A 24,237-nucleotide genomic window follows, 5' to 3' on the forward strand; every position below is an offset into this window, starting at 1 on the left:
AGGGAAGCAAGCATTATCACTTTGAAAACGACAACAACCGTACAAATACTAAATGCTAAAAAATATATTGTATGATTTTTTATGCATATGTTCTACAGACGGTATTGTATGGAGTGGAAGTATGGGGGGAAGCATCTCCTCATCTGTATGGAACGACATTGAAAAGCTGCAAAAAGCTTTTATTCGTAGACATTTAGGCATCAAAAGCACCACACCATATGTACTTATGCTTTTGGAAACTCGCAATCGGCCAATTGAGGTACATGCTATGATCCAAGTACTAAGATATGCTACCCGATACGTCAAATGGATGATAGTAGGCTCCCCACACGGGCATGGGATACTAGCACACACCTACAGAAAACGTGGAAAAGTAAAGTGCTTTCAATAGGATGGGTATTGGATATGTGAAAATGATTTAAAGGGTGGGGAGTGGATAGATATCTAGATATGGAATTGGAAGATATATGCATGGACACATTTCAATCAGACCTTTTACAAGCGTATCAAGCAAAACATCAAAGCAAGGGAGCAAATGGCAACTTGCTTATTACAGTATGCATACCTATTCTTCATGTTGGGAATCCTACATGCAAGCAGAGGCACACATGCAACCATACATAGCCAACCCGCTCTCAGTGGTATTTAGATGGAGTATTGCACGACTTCAAACTCGATCACACACTTTATTGATCGAGACACGTGTATGGAGTGGACAGGCAAAAGAGAGGAGTTTATGCAAGCTGTGTGGACTGCAAAGTGTAGAATTAGAGGAGCACATGATTATGGCATGCCCAACATATGTACACATACCGGCTGACTTTGATATCCCTTTACAAGGCCACTTCACCAGTCTTTGACCACTACTCCTATATCGAAGTTAGGGGCTCTCATCACTCGCATGTTACGCTTTCGAGAGAACCACGCTGCATAGATTGTTCTTTCACCATAGCTACCCTTTTCTACCATGGGGGAGGAGAATCATTGTATATCTAGAAAGGTCCCATGGGTCATAATTTGGCCTTTCGTGGATGATAACAAACTACTCTACTCTACTCTCAAGCTTCTCACACCCTCTTTCTCTCAAGCCTCTCCTCTATCTCTCTCTCTCTCTAGCCTCTTCCTCTCTCTCAACCATAGTTGCACTAGTACCACGTACGAAAGGTTTCATACTATACACACTAGGTACCGTACCTACGTATTAGTACCATAACTTACCAACTTAATGGATACATCTTTCCCATTCGAACTGCACATTGGGACGAGCTAAATGCTCCTTATATTAATATGATTCTCCCATGAGATTAGGTTATTTGAGATTCAAACAATTTCTCGCAACCTTCTCTCTCTCAAGCCCACACTTCTCTTATTTGTATGATCATGCGTATATGATGTATCCACTCCCACCTCTAGATGCCATGGCATTTGGATTTTTGTTCATCATCATCTTCTTCTAATAATGTGTGCCTTGCCTTCCTTGACCCTTGAATACCTATTGCCTTTGCTTATGAAACCCGTATGCTACTTTGCAGATTCACTTTCTCTATGTATATTTGTTACATGCCTATCTTTGTAATCTCTCTCTACCCCACGGCAAGGAGAAGAGGAAAAGGAAGACAAGTAGAGCCCATATGAAGGGATATTGGGTGTGAGAGAAGTGATATCTCTCTCTCTCTCATCTTCCTCTCATAATGGAGTCTTGTTATTTGAAATCTTCCTCCTCCTTATGCAAAAAAAAAATTATAAGACTAGATTATTATCCATTAAAATAGTATACTTCGGTTAAGCCTAGAAGTATAAACTTCATCTCGCACTATTAACCCATATCGCAATGAATCATCATTGAAAGTGCAAAGCATGAAACCATTCTTACGATGCATAAACTTTATGAAATTATCGTTGTCAACTGCATAAATTAGCAAGAAAAAGGTTGCTTATTTAGCATGAATTTTGTTCGCAAAGAAAAGGGAAGATTAGTTGAAATTAACCTAACCTATGCCTAACCTCAAATTGATAAGTTAGGGTTGAAAAATCAATTTACGCATAGTCAACGAATCATGTGGAAGTAATCTCGAAATTATCTTCTAGAGTTAACCAAATTGGCATAAAGCTAAAACACCTAAGCCGCGGAGTACTCGTTCAGAATAAGTTAAATTCCAAGAAACGCCTATACCTTAAATATTTGCCCACATTCACTAAATGTAGGGACAATGAAATGTAATCGTAAAATGAGCTAGGGTTTGTCCCTAAGAATCTTACAAGATGAAACTTGGAAACCCTGGGTCTAACGACGTCAGCCTAGTAACCTGAAACAGATTGTTTCATGATGTACAATGAGAAACAAACCTAGTGATAATGGGAATAATAACCGTGGTAGAGACTTACAACCCAACAAGGGCAAGTCTAAGTCTCATGGGTAATCACGCAGTAAGTCTCATGGTCCGAAGTCCTCTCTTACTTGTCATTATTATGGATACCAAGGTCACATAAGGCCACAAAGCCATAAGATGCATAGTGATAGTCACAAAAAAGGCAAAGGAAAAGTGCGAGGGAAAATATTTTGATGATCATAGCATTGTTCATAATTCTAGTGTTCAAGTAGAAGACACAAATGACTTGGAGTATAGCTTAGATGATTACATAAGTTGTTGCTTCATCGCTTGATGCTACTTAGTTACTTGATGCTCGATATGCTTATGCTCAATATTGGCTTCTTGATTCGGGGGATCCTTTCCATGTTACCCCACATTGTCAATGGTTTTATACTTATCGCATTGTTACATGTTTAATCAGATTGGGTGATGATAATGTATGTGACATTATTAGTATTCACGATATGATATTGCAATTTGATACTAGTATTGCATTTGAGCTTCATGATATATGTCATGTCCCATCTTTGACTAAAAGCCTTATGTGGAGTTGGGGGAGGTGGCCTCTGCGCATAGGATTTCTAAGGGGGTGTCTCTGGGCTGCTTGCTTGGTGCATGCCATGTCTCCTAGGAAAGAAAACCCAAAACTCAAAAGTGAAATGTGTAAAACGAGGTGAAACTTTAAACTTATAGCAAACCTTGACTAGTGATCTGAGTGACGTGAAATTTTACATGTGGACTCCTCTAGGGTACATTAACTATAAAAAAAAATTTGGCCCTCTGGGACACTAAATGCGAACCTCTAGACAAGTGTCCCAAAGACTTCTTATGGGGCCAATTTTTTAATATCCATGAGCTTTTATGATGCTCGGCATGTGGATGAAGTTTCACCAAATTTCGATTTATAAAATTGATGGCTCAATCATTTTTTGAAAATGCATTAACTGGATTATACTTCACTGATAACATAAAAACTCACCACTACACTGAGTGTACACAACTACATATTAAATGTGTTGTCAACCAAACTACGTGAAATATTGGAAACTTAAAAATTCAAAAAAAATAAGTTGTAGGTAGCAGTAGCACATGTTGCGCATGCAGCATTAGGTTTTGGCATGTTACCCTCAAGTACTCATCTTATATACTCTAATAGCATTGTTATTTAGACTTGAAATATCTATTCTATTATCTTTAGTCCAAAATAATCATGTTATTTTTTTTCTCAAACTGCCATGGACCACATCCGCATTGCCATTGCACACACACCAACATATCTCAAAAAACCCAAACCATCCCCCCCCCATCCCCTTGGCAATCCATGTCCCCTACCTTTTGGCCATCTATCATCCCCAACCCTATCCCTATTCCCTATGCTCCTACGAAAGAAATACCACAAAGCTCAAAACTTGGGAGTATTACGAGTCATCCCAATCCCCCCAAATAGCAAGGATGCCCTTTTGGATAAATTTGCCAAAGGTAACATCAAAATGAGATAGCAAACATCACCTGTCTCATCCTCAACACTCATCTCCCCATCCTAGATGTCACCTACCCCATTCCCTTGTTAGGGACAACTAAAAGGATACATTTTTCACAAGGGACTTATTCAAGTTGTTACCCTTTTGCCAATAAGTTTATTATATTTGTTATATTTGGTTCTCCCCTCTGTTCTCACTCATACACAAACATGAAAAATCAGCATGCTCTCATATGGAGTCATATCAAATCATCCACATCACACAAATGTAAAGTTATTTTAAAATGGAAACCGCACGTAAGCATGCAAGCACACGTACACGTTCTGTGATAGTACATATGCAATCAGACTGCCACCGACCGCATCCGCATTGCCATTGCACACACACCAACAAACCCAAAAACCCAAACCCTCCCTCCCCCCCTCCCCCTCCTGGGCAGTCCATGTCCCCTACTTTTGGCCGTCTATCATCCCCAACCCTATCCCTATCCCCTATACCATCTTAGAATTACTACAAGCCACAGCACCACAATTCAACCATTGATTTCCATAGTATACACATTAGGCAAAAACCACAAACCAAGAAGACCATTTTCCATACAAATAATGAAAGCTACTACAAGTGAGGTATTGATGAGATAAAGGCAACAAAGCATAGAGGGAGAAGGATAGAAGGAAAGAGATGGAGAAATGAAATGACAAAAATGTGAAGAGGGGGTGGGAAAAGAAAAATAAAATCGTGCTGATGAGAGAGGGAGAAGTATGACATGCCAGGCCTGCAGCACCAAGTGAGAAGAAAGAGAGGTAAAAAGAAGAGGGAGCAATGGCATTGAAGAGGGGAGAGAAGGTAGAGGAGACTGCATGTGGTGGCAAAGAACAAGCATAGGCACAACAAGATGCAGAGGTAGAGGTGGCAGAAGGGAGAGAACGATGGCAAAAAGGAGGGGCAAGAAACAGCTGTGAGTGATAGACAGAAGGTAGGGGAAAGGTGTAGCTTAACCATTGGAAGATCTTGAATACATATGCAGCAGTTACATATACACTTAATCTCTTCACGATCCAATGCAGCAATGCTTTATACCAGTCCAATGCACACTTACTAGTGATATGATCGAGAAATGTGATCTTCAACTAGAAATGATAGAAATGAAGATTTACATACCATAAAATATGCTCATGCACTAGTATGTTTGTATGCATGTATAACTTGATGTATTAGCAAAAACCTTGACAGGCCGAATGCATACACATGCATATGGCAAGAATATGACCCCAACAGTTCTGCCTATGTTTTAATTGTATTTGACTTCTTAGTATACCAACGTGTGTGATGTCCACATTACAAACATGATCTCAATTCCAACCCATCCTTTGGAAAACGATTTTCTTTCTAGGCACAAGAATTTCATAAGTATAAAACTACCATCATGGTATAAACTACAATTGTCCATATTCTCGAATTAGAGAACCGGACACAAAGAAGCACAAGTTTTGTAGATATATCTAAGTCCCTCCCCAATGTTTCACATCTACAACTTTTTCACGAAGCAAATACAACTCCATGTTCAGGTCCATACCAACTCACTCATCCTCTAGCTAGAGCGAACGAATGTCAAACGCATGAAAATGGAACCTTTTCATTAAATTACTTATTGATCTAGAAGTATTTAAAATTTGAATCATGCAATCACCTCAACCACATCAACAGTTCTCAAAGACATTTCCATTCTACTCACCGAGCGTAAGGTTATTTTGAGGCTCAAAGGTGATGCCTTTTTTAAGTTCTCTAAGGTTATGTTGCACCATCCATCATCTTCATTATTTTCCTGTTTCTAATTCATTACATTTGAAAAATTTGTAAATCTCATATATTAATAGGCATAATATAGCCAACAAAAAAAATCTGCAAGTAAGATTATGAACCTACAAGTGCATCTACGATCACTTCAATTGTTGGTTTTGAGAAGCATTTGTTGATAACATCAAGCCTGTAAACACACAAATGTCTCACTTTTTTTTCCATGAAGAAGTTTAAATTAAACACACAAATCTCTCTCTCTCTCTCTCTCTCTCTCTCTCTCTCTCTCTCTCTCTCTCTCTCTCTCTCTCTCTCTCTCTCTCTCTCTCTCTCTCTCTCTCTCTCTCTCTCAACGAGTAATTTATATTATATCAAATGGCCCTTGCGCAAGGATGACACACATAAATCGAGAAATGCTCTCTCTCTTTCTCTCTCTCTCTCTCTCTCTCTCTCTCTCTCTCTCTCTCTCTCTCTCTCTCTCTCTCTCTCATGAAGATAATTGAATTAAGTAGTAAATATATACATCAGACCATCAGGTCAGCATTCTTACTAAATCTCTTACTTTCTGTTACATTAGACCATCAGGACATCAGAGAAAGTGACAAAAGACTATTAGGACTTTAACACAAAGGAAAAATCACACAGCTGGAGTAGAGCGAAAAATAGCCAACCAGGGGGCGACAATGTCAGGAAGAACTAGGTCAGCTCATATCATAGAAGAAATCTGCCATAGCACTAAACCTTGAACACCGGCCACATGACCATGGATGCCCGAAGCCGAATAAAAAATAAAGGCATTCCGAGTACGCCAAATATGCCACAAGGCAATCCATTTGAGGAAATGGAAAAGGCAGGAATAATCAAAATGCAAAGAAGGCACGGAGGGCAGCTTTCTCATAATCCATGAACGGGCTGTTATCCAGAGCTAAGTCGCCGAGAGGCACACACGAGAAATAAAACTCCAGATTTGTCACGCAACCGGACAAGAGGCAAAAAGATGAAGCAATAATTCATCACATGCACTGCAGAATACACAACGACCAGCAAAGATCTTTCGAGCACGCAACACCTCTCCAGTTGAAAGACCACCAATCGGCAATCTCCACAAGAAAACTTTACCCTGATAGGGAACCTTAGACTTCCAAAGCTAAATGAATATTTCCTGCCACTTCTTTTTTCCATCCCTAATATGCCATAGCTTATCCACCTTTGTAGTGACCCATCTCTTGGCCTCCACCATTTGATGATATATCTGGTTAGCAGAGAACCTCTGAAGTAAAGGAGAGAACCTCTCAATTTTGACCCATATGGATAACTAGATGTCACAATATCCATGGGGTACCTGAAAGTGCAAGACAGGACTGCCCAGGAATAACACCATCATAAACTGTCTACAATCCCAAACGAGCCATCCGATTAAACTTGAGTCTATGCAAATCTTTGTCCGGCCAATCCAACAACCTGGAGGATGCCAAGACTTCTCCTTGCAGCGAATTCGCCTCACAAATATCAGGGGGGGCACCAAACTGAAAGACGTAAGATCTCCTGCCACGATGCAATCAAATGAGACAGGAGAAAAGACTGGGTGATCTTAATAGGCCTCGAGGAATTAAGTACATGCCACTAAGAAGCATGAATAACCGTGTTACCATGAGAGATGCCAGTCTTTTCAATGAAAAATTTTGCGATCTTTGACCAAGGATGACTCTGTACACATAAAGCCTGCAAAAGGGCCAACCTCAAGGCTATCATATGCAAATAAACATCCAACAAAGCTGCTCCTTCCATCCGTTTAGGCATAATCACATGCTACCACAAAATCTAGCAAAAGACTAAAAACGCAGGTGAGGAGAGAGAAAAGCTAAAAATGCAGGCTGCAAGAGAGAGAAAACAGCAAACGCAGGTAGTGGAGAGAGAAAATCTGTTGCGATAGGGTGAGGAGATAGAAAACTGTGAAATGCAGCTGTGAGAAGAGAAAATGATGGCGACAACAGATAGGAGAGAGAAAACTGCAATGATAGCAGACATGAGAGAGAAAACTCTCCTAGTGGCAGTTGGGGCCTGCAAACGCAGCAGTATGCTGATGTGGTAGGCTGTATGACACTGTGCACGTGGTCAACAGCACTTGCCTGGCTGGAAACAGCAGCAAATGGGAGGTGGAGGGCTGGAAACAGGCGCCATACTGTAGATGACAGCAAGGGACAGCAGACAGTGTGATGTTCTCCGCAAGAGGGGTGTGGCCAGCAAGCTGAAAACACCTGAAACCCGCAAAAATGAGATTGAGGGCTGAATGGAGGGCAGCATACTTATTTAGAGAAAGTTCTGGGCCCTTCCACGTGGGTTTGTGCTTATGGGACACAAACACTCTCTACGAACGCTTTTCTTTTAAATAAACAAGGTTTCTTCATTAATTAAGCATGTTTTGGGGTTGTTTTCATAGAGCTAAAGCGTTTTTAGCTCAACGCCCTGCCAACAACGTTGTCTTAAACAACCCAAAAACATACTTCATAAATGAAGAAACCTTGTTTATTTAAAAGAAATGCATTCCTAGAGAGTGTCTATGTCCCATAAGCACAAACCCACTTGGAAGGGCCAAACTTTCTATAAATAAGTATGTTGCCCTCCATTCAGCCCTCAATCTCGCTTTTGCAGGTTTTAGGTATTCTCAGCTTGCTGCCCGCACCCCTCTTGTGGAGGACATCACACTCTCAGTTGTCCCTTGCTATCATCTACAATCTCGCGCCTGTTTCCAGCCCTCCACCCCTCCCGTTTGCTACTGTTTCCAACTAGGCAACTACTGCTGACCACTTGCACAGCTATCGTACAGTCTGCCATGTCAGCATACTACTGAATTTGCAGGACCCAACTGCCACCAACAGAGTTTTTTCTCTCCTGACTGCTGTTGTTGCGGTTTTCTCTCTCCTATTTGCTGTCGCCATCATTTTCTCTCCTCACAGTTGCGCTTCACAATTTTCTCTCTCCTCACCCTATCGTAGCAAATTTCCTCTCTCTACTGCTTGCCTTTGCTGTCTTGTCTCTCCTACAACCTGCGTTTTTAGTCTTTCTCTCTCCTCGCCCGCGTTTTTAGTATTTCTCTCTCCTACACTATCATTTGCATAATATCCAGGCTTCCTTCGCTGCGTTTGCTAGTGTTCCATATCCGAAGGTTGCCTTGCTACGATTCGGGATCCGTTCGGAGTACGACACACTCTCCAACTCATTACCCCTACCCTAATCCTTGAGATACAGGAGTTAAGGGTTCAGTATTCATTCACTGCATAGTGTGTTTACTGCATAAGCATTGTATATTCAGTAGTCATATCATTTCATTTATTCACTGTGTTCATTGTCGTTGAGTCACCCTAACCCTAACTGTGTTCTTTTATCAGTCTGTGCTTTATCATACGATCGTTATATGTGTTTCTATGTTAGGATATTTCTTTACCTAGGCCTTTGATCTGTAAGCTCTTTGCAGAAGCAATAACAACAGTAGGTTCAAACCTCAAACACAACAACACCAATTCAATCTCCACGAACCAACTATGCCAAGAACCAAGCGACTGCGCAAATTAACTTGCTCCACAAAGTTCTGACATGGTGAAAGATACTTCTAACCACACAGAAGAAGAGGTATACAAGTTGTCAACTTAAGAATATCATGTGATTATGGCTTTTAGACGAAAGAAGATTGAGGCGCTCGATCGAAGGATTGCCCTTCAAGAGAAGCTACTCAATGAAGGTATGCATGAATTTCTCTCTTCGGATGTTGCACATAAATCTGATGATATTCCAAGGCCGTCGAGACCTCCATCAAAGATGGGCCCCTCTATTGGAGAAAAAGATCCGGAGTATGTTCCATTATTTCATTCTCTTTCATCCACTCCGCTACAAGGTACTTTAGATTCGTCTTTTGTTCCTTCTTTTTTTACTTCTGCTTTGCAATATACTGGTAGAAATCATAAGGAAGAATGAGTATAGTCTGTTGACTACGGAAAAGGTTCTCTTGAGGACCAATTCTTGTATGTTAACACACGTCGTGGGGATTATAAGAAAAAGCCAGGTACCTCTTCTTCTACCCTTCCTTCTTTTTAGTTTACTTCTCAAAATCAGAATAAATTCGGTGTTCCTATTTCTACATTGCATGGTGCATCATCATCATCATCATTTCATTTTCAATCATTAAATGATAAAAATGAACAAAATGCATCTGTACCTTTCACACCACAAATTCAAAACCCACCCATCCCACCACATTCTTCTCTACTTTTGCAATTCCATTTATACCATTTATATTCCCTTTTCAAACACCTTAAATCAAACTTTCAATCAAAATTTAAAAAAAATCAATCCAGGGAATCAGAAGGAAACTCCCACTCACAACTCAAACCAAGGTTGCAGAATGTACCTTAAAAGAATAGGTATTGTCAACATTGTCAAAAGGTTGGCCATTTTGACGACAAGTGTCGATCAAAGGCAAGAGGCACACCACCAAAACCTAAGTCTCAAACCCCCATCCCTCAATCAAGCAACCCCCAACAAGGGAGGCAGGGTATTACATGCGGGACTCTTTTCTACCAGTAGCCCTACTCCGCTATAGGGAAAACGAGTATGAGATTCTTCTCCTCGACTCTCCACCCAGGCACGTCTAGGAAGTTCCTAGCTAGAAACCCCAAGTCGTGACTCTCTCGCCAGCCGTCCCCTTTAAGTGAGTTATACTATTTTTAAAACTCACTCACTTCCTAGACTCCCCTTGACACCGTTCGGGTGCGCAAGGCCCCCGGACGGTCATCTCTCGTACTTGTTCCCAATAAGTTACACCATAAATGTAACATTTTCTCCCCCTTAAGAATCGGTTTCGTCCTTGAAAACGATATTCGGAAGGTCCAACTGTAAATTGGGAAACCTTTTCCCTAAGGTACTTACTCGCTTCCATGTTGAGCTTTCTTCTGAACAATCTTTCCATTTCACCAGATATTCTTGATAAATAGTATTCCTCATTCGTCTATTACGAACACTTAAAATTCTTTCTGGTTCATGTGGAATAGATTGGCCACCTATTAGCTCCTCAATGTTATCATTTGAGATTAGATTATCCATATCACCCAGCTTCTTTCTTATCTTACTTACATGAAAAACTGGATGTGTTTTACTACCAGCAAGTAGTTGGAGCCTGTAAGCCTGTTTTTCCACCCTCTTAAGTATTGTGAAAAGACCACAATACCTGGATGAAAGCTTTGGACATCATTCCGTTTTCATGGTTTTAGTTTGTTCAAGCACCTTAAGATAGACCAATTCTCCTTCCTCAAAGGAGATGCCTCTTTGATAAGGATTTGCATAAGCTCTAGCTCGATTTTAAGCTTTCTTAATATTTTCTTGAGCAAATTTTAACATACTATTCATATCCTCTAAGAAATCCTTTGCTGCCTAAACCTTTTCATTGTGCACTCCTACTGCATGAGGAGCTCTGGGCTGAAACCCATACATTAGCATAAATGAAGTATATCTAGTGGAAGAATGTTTGGCACTATTATATGCAAACTCTGCTATCAGTAAATACTCTTCCCAATTAGTTTGCCTTTTACTTACATATGCTCTCAACATATCTTCAAGGATTTGGTTAATCCTTTCAATTTTGCCTATCTATTTGTGGATGCTCCATCGTGCTCATGCTAAGTTTAGTATCCAATTTTCTAAATACAGCAAGCCAAAATTGACTATCAAATTTTCTATCCCGATCAGAAACTATATTTGTCGGAAGGCCATACAATCGGTATATGTTCTCTATGAACAATCTAGCCAATTCTAGTGTTTTAACGTCAGTTGAAGTTGGAATAAACCTAGCCATTTTGGTTAACCTATCCACAATCACCCACACAGAGTCATGCCCCCTCTATGTTCTGGGTAACGCGACAATAAAGTCCACGGAGATACTCTCCCATTTTCCCAAAGTAATCTCTAATGGGTGGAGAAGTCCTCCCATTTTCAATCTTTCAACTTTATTAACCTGGCATTTATTACATTTCACCACATAGTCAAGGACGTCCTTATTCATTCCAAGCCAATGGAACTGCCTTTTAATAAGACTATAAGTCTTATTAATTCCTGGATGTCCTGCACTAGGGGTATCATGACACTCAAAGAGTATCTGGCGCTTTATTTCTTCATCTTTCGGGACACATACCCTACCCTTATAGAGTAAATAACCATTATCAATGGTAAAATTTCCACTTGAATCCCATTTGAGCAACCCCTGATGCTCCATTTCCTTGTTGAACATCCTCAGATGTTCCATCCTCAATGGAGGCTCTTCCATTTGGATCCCCATTTTCTATTACTTCCCATATGTTGGAATATGCCGGATCAACCTAGCATTTCCCTTTTAAGGATTCAAGCAAATCGGAAGTGAACTGAGTAAAACTCAATTCATTTATGATGGGCATTCTACTAAGTACATCAGCCACTATATTATACTTTCCTTTTCTATACCTTATCTCATAGTCGAACTCTTGGAGGAGTTTGGCCCATCTAGCTTTATGCCCTTGTAGATCCAGTTGGTCATTAAGTTACTTAATGCTTTCATGATCCGACAAGATCAAAAGTTTAGCACCGTACAGATAGTGCCTCCATTTCTTCATTGCATGTACTATTGCATACAACTCCCTCTCATAAACGGAATGATTCTGTTTTGCACGGTCTAATTTCTTACTTTCAAAAGCAACTGGTCGACCCTCTTGTAATAAGACCGTGCCTACTGCCCTGTCACTGGCATCAGCTTCAACCACAAATGGTTTATTGGGATCCACAATTAATAGTACTGGGGCTATAGCAATAGCTATCTTAAGTTTTTGAAAACTTTCATTTTGATTAAAACCCTTCCCTTTCCCTTTAAGTTGATCTGTCATTGGAACAACTATCTTGGCATAATCTCGAATGAATCTACGATAAAATCCATATAAACCTAGGAAGATCTACATCTCTTCCAGGTTCCTTGGAGATGGCCATTCAATAATTGCCCTTACTTTTTCTGGATCCATCTTGATTTCCTCTTTCGAGATAATATGCCCCAAATATTTGACCTCTTATGCGAAGAATTCACATTTAGTTTTCTTCGCATAAAGGGAATGGGTTCTTAACAATTGGAATACTAACTGTAAATGTTCAAATGTTCTAAGAAGGCTACTACAAAGTGTCCTAGATAGGGCCGTAACACACTATTCATCAACTTCATAAAAGTAGTTGGTGCATTAGTGAGGCCAAAAGGCATCACCAAAAAATCATAATGCCCATATCTAGTACAAAATGTTGTCTTAGGAATATCCTGTGCCGTAATTCTTACTTGGTGATAGCCTGATCTTAAGTCAATCTTTGTGAAGAATTTTGTGCCTTGCTTTATATTAAAAAAAGTAAAAGTGTCTTGTACATGAAGGGACCATAACATATATACCTCACAAGCTTCCTTCTTTATCAACTTCTGAACTTCAAGGAAACACATCAAAGGGTTATCAAATACTTCAAGTTCACCTTGAGTCACAGCAGTCTTACCATCCCTCTCAAATTCTAGTATATTATGATGATAACTACGCTTTAAGGATGGTTCCAATCCCCATAGCCACTCCCTCCCTAAAGCAATATCGGCTCTTTCCATCTTTATAATTTGGAAATCAAGCTTATTTTTATATCCTTGGATCTCGATTTCCAGATTGGATACCATTGTATTCCATATTTTATTATCCTGACCTTGCATCATACGAACAACATATTGATGCTCACTCTTTTGTTAGGGAAGTTTCAACTTTTTGACAAGTGCATAATTTATGAAGTTGTAGGTGGCAGAGTCATCAATCATGACTCTAACCCTCTTTCTAGCTATCAATCCATGTACTCTTACTAAATCATGTGGCCCGAAGGTAGGTTGCCACATAGAAGTTGACATACATCTGTGTTGTACGTCCTTGTGCAGGACCTCTAAAGATTTATACCTTTCATACCCCTTTAATTCCAAGGTCTGCACTACATACCTTTCTTTCTCTTTTCCCTTGCCCTTGTCCTTATCCTTTCCTTTATCTTCCCCCTTTTTCCTTTGAGGGCAATTCCAGGCAGCATGGTTAGGAGATAGGTAGTTGAAACACAACCTTTCTTTTTTGGCCTTATCAAAGTCATCTTGACTTAACTTCGGCCTTACATATTATTTCTTTTCAAAGGATTGTTTCTTACCCTTAAGGAATGGCATTTTCCTTTTAGATTTGCCTACAAATTTTGAGGCTTCAAATTCCTTAGTCTTGGGCTCCGTATCAGTGAGACTAGTGAGTGCACCTGGACGCGTATTATCTTCATTGATTAATGCAAATTTAATTGAATCTTCAAGCGTCTTAGGTGAACTCCTTTTCACTTCCGTTTTACAAGCCTTATCTAGTCCCCTTATGAATCCTCTTGTCTTTTGAAATTCATCTATTCCTTCCAATATGAGGATATCTCACGATACTCCTCGAGATACATTATCAAAGGTCTTCCCTTTTGTCTGACAAAATCCCAATCTTCCCAATTTCTTTCCATTCCATTTTCAGGAAGGAATTCTTTCAAAAAGACCGATTCAAATTGAGCCCAAGTTTCAGCTATTTTATTTGCCTCCTTTAAAGTTCTCCACCATTTATATGCTTTCGGCCCCAAGGTTAGACTAGCCTCCAACGCTTGAAGATGTGGTGGAGTATTCTTTAATTTGTGCAAATCTTCCCATTTTTGGAGGAAATTAAAGATAGTATCTTTATTTCTGTCCTTTCCTCCCCATGAAACTAAGGGGGTTTCATATCTTTTAACACTGGGTTATCCCTCCACTTTTGGTGGGGTTCCTTACGGTCTCGCATAGTCACATCTAGATCTTTCGATGAAGATGGAATATCTGAGGTTTGTACCTTACCTTTATCCCTTTCTAGCAATAAGGCTAATTGGGATTTTATTTCGGTGAGTGCTTGAGTTAGCAACTCCATTTGAACCCCTTGTGCTTGCATGCGAGCAGTTGAATCATCAAATTGTTCTCGTGTAGCAAAAAACTCTTCCCAGTTTTCGTCTTGTATTTCCGTTTCATGGGGATCCACCATAGGGTGGTCCCCGGAACTAGAGCCTTTGGTTACCCCCCCTCTCTCTTTTCCCTCCATCTATACACTGGAATTGGAAAGAAAATATAAGAAATTTGCAAACAAAGATGAGGTACTTCCCTGATTACAAAGATAGGACAGATATCGACGGCCTTTACAGCTCAGTGATAGAAAAAACGTGAGGAACAGTGCGACTTTCCTCCAATCTGTGCAGGTCGCGTGGCAATAAAGCTTGTGTCAGCGGGGCACTGGGTAAGGGTGTGATTAAACACCACAGCCAGGTGCAGGACGTGGCCGAATCGGATGGGAACGAGGCGTAATCGTTTCGACGAGACTTTGATTATTTCGGCGAAAAATAGCCTGGCTTGTAAACGGCACAGTATCAAGAGCTCGATTGGCGTAATCCAAGTACAATCGCCAACACAGGGTGTGATCAAAGTCACTCTGATACCAGTATTGCATGCAGGACTCTTTTCTGCCGGTGCCCCCAATCCGCTATAGGGAAAACAAGCACGAGAGCCTTCTCTTCGACTCTCCACCCAGCCACGTCTAGGAAGTTGCTGGCTAGAACCCCCAGGTCGTGACTCTCTCGCCAGCCGTCCCCTTTAGGTGAGTTATACTATTTTTAAAACTCACTCACTTCCTAGACTCCCCTTGACCCGTTCGAGTGCCCAAGTCCCCTGGACGGTCATCTCTTGCACTTGTTCCCCAACAAGTTACACCATAAATGTAACACAGGGTGATGGCAAGTAGTAGTTTAAAGGTCAAACTTATACTACCACCGCTCAATCATCTCAGTCGACAACATTCTCAACTCCAAAGGGCTTGTCTAACTGGTCTGCAGAGGCCCACATCATCTCCATAGAATGTGCTATGTAATCAACAATAAACAACGATGCAAATAATGCCTGAGGAGCAAGATGGACAGATCTTCTAGGTCCCTCCGAAGTGGAATCTGGTGGTAGGATTCCCGAATCCCGTATGGTCTGCTGGTACCTGCGAGGTAACCAGTCTCGTGGAGGGGGCCTAGGAGCTGAAGAATCTACAAAAATGCTAGGAGCAGGAAGTAGAACAGGCTCAATAGGCACGATTTCCGATGATGTGGAAGAAGGAATCAGATCAGAATCCGGTACAAAAGACTACACGATATCCCTCTCATAAAAAACAACGTCCCTCCGAACGATCACCTTATTTGTCCGAGGATCGAACAAACAATAGGCTTTCGCTTCATAGGAATATCCAACAAACATAAGGAGATCAGCTTGGGGAGTGAGCTTTCTTATCTGATCACCAGGAGTGTGTGTATGTGTGTGTAGGCACGACACCTGAAGACTTTGAAGTGGGAAATGACAAGACGAGAGCCAAAGAATGCCTCATACGAGGTATTTTGAGGAAGAGCTACAGTCGAGCACCGGTTGAGGATGTACACCAAAGTGTTAACAGCCTTGACCCAAAGGCACTCAAGGAGCTCTGCTGCGAACAACATAGAGCCTCCCATTTCCATGTCTATCCGATTCCTACGCTCTACAACTCCATTCTGAGAGGGGGAGTTGGTAGAGGTGAGCTGGCGAGAGATGCCATGCTGTTGTAGAAACTTGAAAAACTCGTGGGAGATAAACTCACCACTGCTATCACTCCTCATGCAACCAACACGATGTCCAGTCTGGTTATGAACCAGCAGCACCAAAGCAGAAAAATATGTGAAAGTATCTTACTAATGCTTAAGAAAATACATCCACATGTATCTAGAATGATCATCTACTATCAAAAAGAAATATAGCATGCCGTTCAAGGCAGCAATGGATGTTGGCTCACAAAGACCAACATGAATCAATCTAAGAGCCACCTCAACATGACGTGTGGACTACTCAGGAAATGGGGTACGGTGATGCTTCTCAAGCTGACATGCTTTACAGACATCTCAAGCTAGCTTCAGGCGTGGAAGGCCCTCAACCAACACAGGGCATGACAGCTCGTAAAGAGAGTCATAACCAAGATGCCCTAAGCGAAAATGCCAAAGACGCTCATTGTCCGTTGGCTCCCGAGATGTGGCTAATGTCTAGAAGCTATGGAACATGGAGCCCTCGGCTATCAGCTCGGTCAGAAAGTGTGTAATGTGGTATAGGTCATTAGGCTGTGCCTCACCGCGACTAATCACTAAATCAATCTGAGAGTCAAGGACCTCGATTGTGATCACTGTAAAGAGAACTTCTCACCCCGACCAGCAAAGCTGCTGAACAGATAACAAGTTCATCCCAAGCTGAGGAAAATGGTATACATTGTCCAATGAAGCCAGATCCAGACCCTTGTCAGTGACAAAACTGACGCAACCTTGAGCCCGAATCTTGACCAAGGAGTTGTTCCCTACTCAGACCCGCTCGGCTGCAAGGGCTCAGGTACGCAAGATGTCCTCTATAGAAGTCATGTGATGGGTAGCTCCACTGCCCATAATCCAAACAGGAGCTGAAGTGTTCAGTTGTGATGATTCCGCCTCTGCAGTAATCTTGTCGGAAAGCATCTCACAGATATGAATGAGACTTGCATCTTATGTCTCTATGGAGACGATGTGGGCCTCTGCAGACCAGTCAAACAAACCCTCTGGAGTTGGCAAGGCTGAGCAGTGGAAGTACGAGTCTGACCTTTAAATTGCCCCTTGCCATCACCCTGCCTTCCCTGTTAGATCAAAATGGCTAGCCTTTTGACAATGTTGACAATACCTTTTTTAAAAAAATACATTCAACAACCCTGGTTTGAGTTGTGACTGGGAGTTTCCTTTTGATTTCCTAGATTGATTTCTTTTTTTTTAAATTGGAAATTTGATTTTGTTTGCCCTTCTATTGCTGCCCCTTCTGACAATGAGCAACAAGAGCCCCTCGGAGAGATTATTCATATGAAATTGATTAAACAACCGTGCATAATACAACAACTGTCACTCAAATTCATAGAAAGTAGGCATGGTAGGCTTTGAAACTATATGTTCCACAAAATTGAAGTATTTCCTAGGAAGTTTGTTTAGAAACAATGTGACCTCATTGTCAGAGGACTTGGGAGTCCTCATAGTAAAGAATTTGACAAGAGGACGCCGATACTCGGCCAACTTGACTTTCAAGTCATCCGGGTCAGAGCTTTTGAAATTTCAAAGCTCATGGTCAAGATTGATACGACACTAAGCAAAAATGCTGAAGCTGAGAATGAAACTAGAGAAATAAACCATGCATCAACTTGACAATAGAGGAGGCATTCCTAGCCTTACATAAGCGGACAACCTCGTATGGAACAAGTGCGGGATCGGGTTGGGATTCCAATCCCTGTACAAGATCCCATAGGTTTTGAGAGTCAAGGACATGTCTTATCAAGTTCAACCACGTGGTAAAGTTTGACCCATTGAAATGAGTCTTGTCATTGAATGCATACTTAAGGTGTCATGAAAGTCAGGTAAGATGGATGGGAAGGGTAAGAGGGTGGTAGTGGAGTTGGTTGATACGAAGAAGGAAGGGGAAGAGGTGGGTAGGCAGAATTAGGCTGTGAGTGTCCAATGAGTGCCGATTGAGACGTTGGCACAGGAACATAAATGTTTCCATAAGGTGTCGATGGAGGTGGAGATACTAGGACATGGAAGCTCTGTCCAAAGTTCTGTTGGGGCCCTGTAGAATGACCAAAAGGTCCACTAGGTAATGCCATGGAGACAAACTGTGATACCAACTGATCCACACTTGGGAGAGATTGGGGGGATACCTAGGCTGGAATGATCCTGACAATGTGTCAAAAGAAGGTGGAACACCACCCAGCTTTGGAAAGGATGAGGTCCTAAAGTCGGTGCCTATGTTTCCATAACTGCCCAGTGTGATATGTGGTGCAACATAAGGTGTTTGGAAAGGGAATGTAAATGATGTAAATGGAATTGCAAAAGTAGGGAAGAATGTGGTGGGGTGGGTGGGTTTTGAATTTGTGGTGTGAAAGGTGCATATGCATTTTGTTCATTTTGTTCATTTAATGATTGAAAATGAAATGATGATGATGATGATGCACCATGCAATGTAGAAATAGGAACACCAAATTCATTCTAATTTTGAGAAGTAAACTAAAAAGAATGAAGGGTAGAAGAAGAGATACCTGGCTTTTTCTTATAATCCCCACAACATGTGTTAACATACCAGAATTGGTCCTCAAGAGAACCTTTTTCGTAGTCAACGGATTCTACTCATTCTTCCTCGTGATTTCTACTAGTATATTGCAAAGTAGAAGAAGTAAAAGAAGAAGGAACAAAAGACGAACCTAAAGTACCTTGCAGCGGAGTGGACGAAAGAGAATGAAAGAATGGAACATACTCCGGATCTTTTTCTCCGATAGGGGGCCCATCCTTGATGGAGATCTCGACAGCCCTGCAATATCATCAGATTTATGCGCAACATCCGAAGAGAGAAATTCATGCATGCCTTCATTGAGTAGCTTCTCTTGAAGGGCAATCCTTCGATCCAGCTCCTCAATCTTCTTTCGTCTAAAAGCCATGATTGCATGATATTCTTCAATGGACAGCTTGTATAGCTCTTCTTTTGTGTAGTCAAAAGTGTGTTCCACCATGTCGAAACTTTGTGGAGCAAGCTAATCTCTCCACTCTCGCTCAATTCTCAACATAGTTGATTCTGGAGACTAAATTGGTGTTGTTGTATTCGAAGTCATTTGAACCTACTGTTGTTCTTGCTTCTGCAAAGAGCTTTCAGATCAAAGGCCTAGGTTTCTTACAAAGTATCAAGCTCTGATACCATGTAAAAAAATACCCTAACACAAAAACACAAATAACAATCATACGACAAAGCACAGATTGATAAAGCAATACAGTTAGGGTTAGGGTGACTCGGAGACAATGAACACAATGAATAAATGAAATGATCTGACTATTGAATATACAATGATCATGCACTAAACACACTATGCAGTGAATGAATACTGAACCTCGAACTCTTGTATCTCAAGGATCAGGGCAGGGATAATGAGCTAGAGAGTGTGTCGTACTCCAAACAGATCCCAAATCGCAACAAGGCAGCCTCCAGATGTGGAACACCAGCAAACGCAACCAAGGAAGGTTGGAACTGATGCAGACGGCAGTGCAGGAGAGAGAAAGACTAAAAACGCAGGTGATAAGAGAGAAAGACTAAAAACACAGGCTCCAAGAGAGAGAAAACAGCAAACGCAAATAATGGAGAAAAAATTTGTTGTGATAGGGTGAGGAGAGAGAAAACTGTGAAACGGAGCTGTGAGGAGAGAAAATGATGGCGATAGTAGACAGGAGAGAGAAAACTACCGCAATAGCAAACATAAGAGAGAAAACTATGCGACAATAGTCAAGAGAGAAAACTCTGCTGGCGGCAGTTGGGGCCTGCAAACACACTAGTATGCTGACATGGTAGGCTGTACGACAGTTGTGCAAGTGGTCAGCAACGGTCGCCTTGCTAAAAAGAAAAGCAAACGGGAGGTGGAGGGCTAGAAATAAGCGCCACTATAGATGACAGCAAGCGATAGCTGAGACTGTGATATCCTCCACGAGAGGGGCGTAGGCAATAAGCTGAATACGCCTAAAACCTGCAAAAACGAGATTGAGGGTTGAATGGAGGGTAGCATACTTATTTATAGAAAGTTTGGGCCCTTCCAAGTGGGTTTGTGCTTATGGGACACAGACACTCTCTAGGAACACATTTCTTTTAAAGAAACAAGGTTTCTTCATTAATTAAGAATGTTTTAGGGCTATTTTAGTAATGCTAAGGCATTTATAGCTCAACAGATACTGCATTGCTTTGCCCTTGGGCATTCTGTACACTCTTACATTCGTTTACAACATTTTTGTCTCTATGTTTGAGTTTTAAGTTTTTGCGTTTTGCGTTTTGCATTTAGGGTTGTCTCTATCAGAGTCTTTGTGTTTCAATCTTGGTCGTAAATGCTATGTTTTCTCTATGCAAACCCTATCATATCTTCACACTAAGATTTATGCAAATCCCAAAAAATCTTGGCCTTAGCGACCAACCACTAGTGGCCCTTAATCATGAGGTGATACACTTGATGACTCAAAGCGTTTTCTAGATGGATTCAACTTGCAAGGTCCCAATCCCACCAAGGATGATTAGAACCAAGGGTGGGCAAGGGCTCTTTGGGGTGCTGTGTCATCAAAAGCTGGTCCCATGAGTCCTTATAATCTCAAGGGATCCAAAAAACCCTCACGGCGGTGCAAATAGACATCAACACTAACAACTCACTAAAGTGGCAACAAAACCAAAAGATAAGCCCAATCATGCCGCACAATTAAATTTACAACAAGCCTCTTGCCTCCCATTGCACAAAATCAACTTGGACATTGCCAACAATTCCATCTAAAAACAATTAGCGGTCAAAGGTCCTCTGTAGGGTGCCACTAGACCTCTTGACAAAGCAACTTCCACGAATAGACCAATTGAGCCACAAGAAGAAGGAATATAAGGAAAAGGGAACATCAGCATTAAGAACCTACCACTAAGAATTGTGAATAGTCGTATTACCATGAACCATGCCACGCTCTTTCAAAAGGAACCGAGCAACAAAAACCAAGGGGGTCGATGTCACAAGGATGTGAAATTTTATTATTTTGCTTAGCACTTATGACTTGCACATGTGAGGCGCAAATTAATTATTTTACAGTGTGGAACCCAAGACCTCGAGATATCAGTTGGTGCCTAAGACAAAAACTATAATAAGTTATGTCTAATAAGTACTAGTAGTACTCGATGTCAAATTTTGACCTAGACCAATTTATTAGCCACTAATGTTATTGGTGATCAGAGACTAGACATTAATTAATTAGTCAATGCCAGTCTTAGGGCTAAAAATTGCTCACGGCTACTTAAAAGACAAAATTGGCCTAGCTAATTTAATCACTTGCTAGTGGAATTATTTTTCTAGGCACTAGAATTAATATTGAATTAATATTCTTAAAATTAATTTAATAAGCTGAATAATGCTAGAAAATTGAATTAGAAGGCTACCACTTGGCAAAACTTACGTATGTAAGTGGAAAAAACATGTTTGGAGTCTAGTGGAAGTCTATTCTAGCCATTGTGAGAGTGAAGGGGGCTATTAGAGAGCAAGGAGATGTTGATGTGATTTGTAGCCACCAGGGACTAGTATTACAATAGGTGACAGTAGTTTGGAGCCCTCCACATGCAGGTGGCAACAGTCCAAGGTCCTAGTACAAGTGACAACATACAAAAGGGGGCAACAGCTTTCTAGTGGTCCAAAGCTAGAGGGGACTACTTCCATGACTGTTTGGACAGTAGAAGTTTTTCGGCCTTTCTTGCAATGAAACTCTAAAATTTCTCTCTACAGCATTCTCTCTCATCCTACAGCCATCTCTTAAGTTAGCTTAGCTAAATCTAATCATTTGAGTCCTCGAAGGTGGAGATACTGAAAAATATCTGTTGTAAACCCTAATTTATAGCAAAAATTAGGGTTTGACAACCACCTTGAGATGCATGCTTAGAATTAAGGGCCTAGGACTTGAATTCTAGCAACTGAAATTCAAGATTTTCAACAAGGAGATTCAACAAGTTAGCCAGCCCATATTAGATTTGGGGCTTAATCTATCTTTCAAGAAGCAAGTGGAAACTAATCCCCAAGTAAACCAAGGGGCAAATTGGTTTGAAGGCTTGCTTGTTAGATTTAAAAGCAAAAGGCATTTGGATTAGCAAAGGAGATCACAGAATCTCAATTGGATGATTTGCAATAAAAGCTAAAGAGATACCACAAGAGACGCTAGTTTTAGGGCCAATAGGTTGTTTGGTTATTTACCACACTATCCTAGAAGAAAGGTTGATTTCATGGTTCTATCACCGGGATACCATCAACTCCCTTGAATTGGTGGGTCCAAGGCACATGATTGATGATCAAAAGCTTTGCTCTAGGACTAAAATTGTAATCAGTTGAGCATTATAACAAGAATGTCATCAAATAGTGAGATGGAATCAAGCAAGTATGATGCCTCTCAATCTGAAAATTTAGTAAGTGTTGGGGAAAACGCAATGCCTGATCTTGGACAAGGTACACAGCATCATGGACAACAAGCTGATAATGTTGGTTTAGACCAAAATGTGGGTCCTTCTAGGTCTCTTTAAGCTAATGACCACCAAGAGGAAAAGGAATTTGATTACCAATTTAAAGATCGGCTGAGGATAGTAGTTGAAATGCTTGTGCAACTGGTAGAAGATCCTTAGCTTATGCACTTTTTGAACCCCTCAAAGGAGGGCAGCAAAGGCAAGAAAAGGAAATCGTTTTCAAGAGCTTCAAGACAGCAAGATGCATTGAACAAAGAGCCAATACAATAGCACGATATTCCAAATGTGGATAATGAGCATACGTAAATGATGTTGGCAATTGCTGCATATGCAAGGCCAACTTGGAAGTGCCAATCCAATGTTTTTCGGATGGCAGAGCATGCATGCAATGATGGAACATCTAGGGTACTTTGGTGGTGGCACTAGTTTCCATGCTATGGTGGCTCAGAGACCACATATGGGAATATATGACACAACTCCTTATGGTATGCAACAATCAATGCGTAGTGTACAAGGCCCAATGTATCCAGGTATGGTAAGTGGAATGAAAAAACCAATGTATAACAATGTTGGCATGATGCTAGGGGCACAAAGTGACTAGTTTGGCAATGAATATATGGAGCCCACCATTTTTGGGACTCATGGTATTAATGATGTCATGTAAATGCTCCATATAGTCTTGGTCACCAGGAAAAATCCAGCTAGCAATGCATACAATGTATGGGAAAATGTACCTTGGTATGGCTAATAGTATGCAAATTCCCATGCATAATCACAATGCTAGTCCAAAGTATGCAAACATGAATGTTTTCCTAATGCATTTGGTGCTCCTAGCATGTCAAATATACATGAGGGATAGTCAACTAGATGCAATGTTACAAATAGTTAAATTGGAGTTGCAGCAATGTGAAAGTAGAAAACATCACAATGCTTAAGAGGGAAAAAGGCCTAGAACCTAGTGAAAGTTTCAAGTCAAGTAAAGTTTCCATGTACTTCTTGGTAAAGCTTCAGTATTGTTTCACCTATGAAAGAATGCAATTGGATAGAGAAGGGTGACCTAGCAAATTATCTTCAATGTTGCACTTTACCTTGATGTGTTTAATTGAGGCAGCTTTGGATTGGGCTCATTCAGGTTCAGCTAAGCATAGAAGGTTCAAAGTATTGCTTGACACTCAAGGGGGAGGTTCCACCTCTACTCCCCTAGAGATGGACAACTTGGTTATGCAGTGGATCTCAGATGTACATGGTTTATACCCATGATATTGTATACTAATAGTATTTCTACCATTGGGATCACTATTTAGTATACTAGTCATTGTGAGTTGGTATGTAGATGTGTATGGTTTGCACATAGGCTCTGATATACATTTGCAAGGTTGCTAGCATATATGGAATACATGGAATGTACATTTAGATATAA

General features: G+C 40.9%; 1 protein-coding gene across 6 annotated transcripts in view; it reads right to left on the minus strand.

Annotated features, from left to right (window-relative positions):
* The window catches only part of LOC148019583 (3-hydroxyisobutyryl-CoA hydrolase 1-like), a 180,500-nt gene that overhangs the window by 60,060 nt on the left and 96,203 nt on the right, over positions 1-24,237 (minus strand). For 4 of the 6 annotated variants that reach the window (XR_015694835.1, XM_087699591.1, XM_087699589.1 and 1 more), the window contains 2 exons: positions 5,780-5,840; positions 5,589-5,684 (listed from right to left, as the gene is read on the minus strand). Coding sequence is in view for 5 of the 6 variants with exons in the window: in XM_087699591.1 (XP_087555717.1) it covers positions 5,589-5,684; positions 5,780-5,840 (157 nt within the window). In the remaining variant the exon portion in view is untranslated. The remainder of the gene's footprint in view (positions 1-5,588; positions 5,685-5,779; positions 5,841-24,237) is intronic. The other 2 variants (XM_087699590.1, XM_087699592.1) reach the window with 2 other exon arrangements.

The sequence above is a fragment of the Lygodium microphyllum genome, chromosome 19, assembly GCF_053477565.2.
Source record: "Lygodium microphyllum isolate KBCC chromosome 19, Lygodium_microphyllum_v1.1.10, whole genome shotgun sequence".
In the NCBI taxonomy this organism is placed as follows: domain Eukaryota; kingdom Viridiplantae; phylum Streptophyta; class Polypodiopsida; order Schizaeales; family Lygodiaceae; genus Lygodium; species Lygodium microphyllum.